The 4810-nt window shown below is 60.9% G+C and overlaps 1 protein-coding gene across 1 annotated transcript in view; it reads right to left on the bottom strand.

Moving 5' to 3' along the window:
* Positions 1-3949, bottom strand: part of PHOX2A (paired like homeobox 2A) — a 7203-nt gene extending 3254 nt beyond the window's left edge. The window contains exons 1-3 of the mRNA XM_017894323.1: positions 3718-3949; positions 1082-1269; positions 9-305 (exon numbers count right to left, since the gene is read on the bottom strand). Of these exons, the coding sequence (XP_017749812.1) occupies positions 9-305; positions 1082-1269; positions 3718-3949 (717 nt within the window). The remainder of the gene's footprint in view (positions 1-8; positions 306-1081; positions 1270-3717) is intronic.
* Between the last annotated feature and the right edge of the window lie 861 nt (positions 3950-4810).

The raw sequence follows: 4810 nt of genomic DNA, 5'->3' as shown, positions 1-4810 counted from the left end.
CCCGCCACACCGGCCCACAGTGCGCCCTTGAGCGGCTGTGGCCCTGGCCCGGGTCCCGGCCCGGAGCCCAGTGCGACGGGCAGTGGGCTGGGGCTCAGGCGCGGGCTGGCCAGGCCGGGCGCAGGCGGCGGCGGCAGCGATGCGGTGCTATCCGGCGTGGGGCTGCACGTGGACTCCTTGGAGTCGTCGTCCTCGGAGGAGCAGCGCGCCTCGCCCTTTTTGGCGCCCGACGCGCCAGCCGCCCCCTTGGCGCTGGCCGCACGCTCCTGTTTGCGGAACTTGGCCCTGCGGTTCTGGAACCAGACCTGCGGGCACAGGGGCCAGTCAGCCTGGACGAGGGTCGGAGAACGCACGGGGTCAGCCCGCGGCCGCAAGGCTCGAGTGAGATCCTGGTTCGGAGAGAACCGGGCCCGGGTTCTTACTAGTTGGAGGGGCCTTCGGCCCTCCTGCACTCAGCCCGCTGCCCTCTGCGCGCTCCACTGGCCCCTGCCTCCAGATCCCTGGGTTCTTGCCCTTGGGATCCACTCACCCGCTGACTCCGCTGACTCCCAGCACTCTTGGTCTCCTGGAGGGGACCCTGCCACCGTTCTCCTCACCCTAAGTTCTTCCCCCAATTCCTTCTTTTAGGAAGCTCTGGGACTTCCCTCCTGGAGCGTTCCAGGGCGGTGGAGAGCAGTTTAGGGCACCAGGAAAACCTTTTGTCTAGGGCGTCCAGTCAAGGTGGGCCAAATGAACATCTTGTACACGGAGTTGTACAAATAGACAACAGTCTGCTCTAGCCCGGCTCTCTTCAGCCCTGTGCCTGCCACAAACTCAGCCTCCCAGGCTCCGGGTTTTCAAAGCTGCAGCGCCGGAATAGGGAACCCCAGGGGTGCTGACTGGCCTGTCCCCATCCTCAGCTCCGCCCTGAGGTCGCCTGGGTCTCTACCCCCTCGGCCTCCCTCCTGGCTTCTCAAGCATCTCTGGGAACTTTCTGCCCTAGGAGGGAGACAGAGCAGAGGTAGCCTGAAGCTACCTTGGGAGATCGGGTCTCCCCCTTCCATGGGCACACACTCTAGTACACACACGTGCATACACGCACCTGCACGCGAGCCTCAGTGAGGTCGATCTTGAGAGCCAGCTCCTCCCGCGTGTAAATGTCGGGGTAGTGGGTCTCAGCGAAGACGCGCTCCAGCTCCTTGAGCTGTGCGCTGGTGAACGTGGTGCGGATGCGCCGCTGCTTGCGCTTCTCGTGCAGGCCGGACGGCTCTGGGAAGAACTTGTAGGGCACTGCGGGTGTGTGCAGGGCGGGTGGGGGAGCAACAAGGATGGGGGAGTGAGAAACAGAGTTCAACCCGTTATATCCAGCTCCGAGGGAATCACACGCTTCCCCCGTCCGTGGCCTGGTCCCTCATCTTGGTCCCAACTGCCTGGGGCGGAGCGTCCACCCTATCACTCAGTGGAGCTCGCGGGATAAAGGCGGAGGGAGATCAGGGAGACCCAAGCCCCAAGAGCGGCCAAGGAGAAAGCATAATCCAATACTCCAGCCAAGTCATCGCCCTCCTCCCAAGCCCTGTTCCCTCCACCTCCCCTTGCACCCCCATTCAACCCCTGCCTCTGGCCCTCCCCTCCTGTCTCTCAGCCCCTCTGCCCCCTCTGTTTACCCTGGCCCTGGATGTCTGTCAAGTCTCATCAGCATTGCCAGGCTTCCCACTAACCAGTTCTGGGCCAAGGCTCTGCAACAGAGAACCTCCCACCGGCCCTCCTTTCAGCCCTACCACCAGCCATCCCACCGGCTTTCAGCTGTATACAGATTCGGCTCCCTCCACCTATCAACCTCCCCCCTTCCCAAGCCTCATTTCTTCAATCCTGCCCCACTCCCCTGACCCTCATTCTCCCCTAGATGTCCCCCTCTCCTCTTCCTCATCTTCCTCCATTTGAATCTCTCTTCAACTTTCCACTTCTCAGCCATTCTTCTCTTTGTGCCCATTGAGAAGACTTCCTCCATCTTCTCTTTGCCCTTCTTCTTCCCCAGGCACCTTCTCCATGTCCCATCTCCTCCAAAGCCAACACTGCCCCCTAACTCTCTTCCTATACCCATCCCAGTCTCCACTGCCCCATAGGTAGTGTTTCTGACAGTACCTCCCTTCCCTGTCTCTAACCCTGGTTTCAGTCTTCATATTCACCAGAGGTCTCCAATCTCCATCTTTGTCCCATCTCTCCAGGCCTCCATCTCCCCTGATTCTTGTCTCCAGCACCCCATTTGTATTCTCATCTTCCTCATCTCTATTTCTAATCTTCCTTGGTCTCCATCGCCTGATTGTTATCTCTATCTCCCCAACCCTGAGTCCCCATTTCTCCTAGGATTTCCAGTGCTTCCACCTCTGCTCCCATCTCTCTGTACCTTATCCCCATCTCTCTGGTCTCAAAACCCTGTATCTCTGGAGCCTGTCTCCCCTCTTCCCAATCCCTACCCTCATCTGGCTCAGGGTACCAATCTCCCCACTCTGGTTCTCATTTCTCCAAATCCAGGTTCTCATTTCTCGTATCTCTCCCCCAACTCCCAGTCTAGGGGGCCCAGTCTTCTTCTTCTTCTTCTTTTTTTTTTTTTTTTTTGAGGTGGAGTCTCGTTCTGTCTCCCAGGCTGGAGTGCAATGGCATGGTCTCAGCTCACTGCAACCTCTGCCTCCCAGGTTCAAGCGATTCTCCTGCCTCAGCCTCCCAAGTAGCTGGGATTACAGGCGTGGGCCACCATGCTTGGCTAATTTTTTTTTTTTTTTTTTTTGTATTTTTAATAGAGATGGGGTTTCACCATGTTGGTTAGGCTGGTCTTGAACTCCTGACCTCAAGTGATCCACCCGCCTTGGCCTCCCAAAATGCTGGGATTACAGGCGTGAGCCACTGTGCCTGGCCCTTAGGCCCCAGTCTTCTACTTGGGTCCCCAGTGGTCTTCCCAGGAGGGAAGGAGATAAAATTCCATGAGGCAGGCTGGGACTCTAATCAGAGGGATGAGATGACTGAGAAGCTCAGTGAGGTTGAGGGTTTGGACAGGGACTTGGATCAAAAGGCTTGGGGATGCAGGAGCTGCTTCCAGGTTCTACAGGACTCTAGCTGGGAGAGTCTGTGGGGGAATGGGGAAATACAAGTGGCTTAAAAACCCGGGCCCCTTTATTGCGGGCTACGGGATCTGGTTTTGGTGGCTACAGAAGGGTTCCGGCCCAGGCAGCATGGGTCCAAGACAGGGCAGGAAGGGCCTGATGGCCACGGGGGCTCTAGGAAGCTTCCCATCTGGGCAGTTCAGCTGCCTGCAGAGGTCCTTGCTGGGGCTCATGCATCTTGTGGGGCAGGGGTGACGGCGTGGTGATAGGGCTGAGCTGGGAGCATTTTTCAAAGATCCAGGGCTTGTAGAGGTTTAGTGGTCAGTTTTGCAGGTGGTGGAGGGGAAGGCCCTGGTAAGGGCAGAGCTGGATGGGGATCTATTTCCTTGACTCTGAAGGGCGAGACAGAGATTTGGCAACGAGAAACAAGGCAACAGGGAGAGATGAAAGGGTGCAGGGCCCTCATTCCCTCGCGGAGAAACCTCCGTCAATTCTGGGGTCCTCTCGGGGCATTGGAGGGTCTGGCCGAAGCGCAGGAATGGGGCCGGCTGAGCGGAGACAGTCCGCATTCACTGGGCGAGCGGGCCGGGGATGTCTGCCAAGACGAATTGGCGGGAGGGTTGGCGGGGGCTGCGCTCACCCTGCCGGAGTAGGGCGCGGGCTGGGGTCGCGTCAGGGCGCAAGCGCGCAGTTGGAGGAGCGAGCCGCGGGGCAGGCGGCGGCCTGCCGCGGGGGATAGCGCTGGCCGCAGGAGCGGCTTGTATTGGAAGCGCCGGGCTGGGCCTGCAGGCGCCAAAGTCGCCGTACGGCGGACGCCTCCATGGCCGCCCACGGCCACGATCGGTCGACGAATTGAGGTAGGAGTAGTCCATCGGGCCGGGGGCGGGGCCGGGGGCGGGCCGGCGGGCCGCGGTCGGGGTCGTGGGTCCGGTCGAGGCTCGGACAGGGATGGTTCGAGCGTCCAGGCTCCGAGGACCCGAGGCAGCTCTGAGCGGCCGAGAGCCGCCGCCCCGTCGCGGCGCCTCAGCTGGTGCAACGCAAGTGCAAAGCCGGCCGTCCCGCGCGCCCTTTTAACGCGAGACCCGGGAGGGGCGGGGCGGGGCTAAGCTCGGCGGGGCGGGGCCTGGGACGGCACAGACCCGCCCCCAGCCCGCCCCGACCCCACCCCTAAGGGTCCCAGCCGCCCTCTTAGGGCTCTAGAGGTGTGGAGCTGGGATGCGCGGGACCCTATCCCCGGAGTGCCTATCCTGCCCCAATCCGGACCAGACCTTCGGTCTCTACACAGCGTCCGAGGCCAGAGGGTACCGACCCTTTTCCCGGGCCTCCCCACCTGCGGCCCCGCGGAAGGGCGGGGACGCAGGCCTGGCGGCGCTCGTGTGAAGAAGTTAATTCAATTCGTTCTGATAACCGAGTTATTCCGATCTGGCCCCTCAGCCCCGCCCCCAGCGAGGTCCCATCCCGGCGGAGGCTGAAGAGGCGGCCCAGGAAGGGGGATGGAGACTGGGAAGAGACGGAGCCTGGGATGGGGACAGGGAGGGGACGTGGGTAGACAGAGGAAACAGAGACCAGGAGAAAAAGGGGCAGAAACAGTGATGGAGACAGGGACAAGAGATACAGGTAAACAGACGGAGACAAGAACGGAACACACACAGTGAAAGACGGGATGGAGCGGAGACAGGGCAGAGGCAGGAGATGAGGGTAAGAGAAAGACAGGAGGAGACAGGGACAGAGGG

Source organism: Rhinopithecus bieti, unplaced genomic scaffold (assembly GCF_001698545.2).
Source record: "Rhinopithecus bieti isolate Rb0 unplaced genomic scaffold, ASM169854v2 scaffold_21412, whole genome shotgun sequence".
NCBI lineage: Eukaryota > Metazoa > Chordata > Mammalia > Primates > Cercopithecidae > Rhinopithecus > Rhinopithecus bieti.
This window is presented reverse-complemented; position numbering and strand designations above follow the sequence as displayed.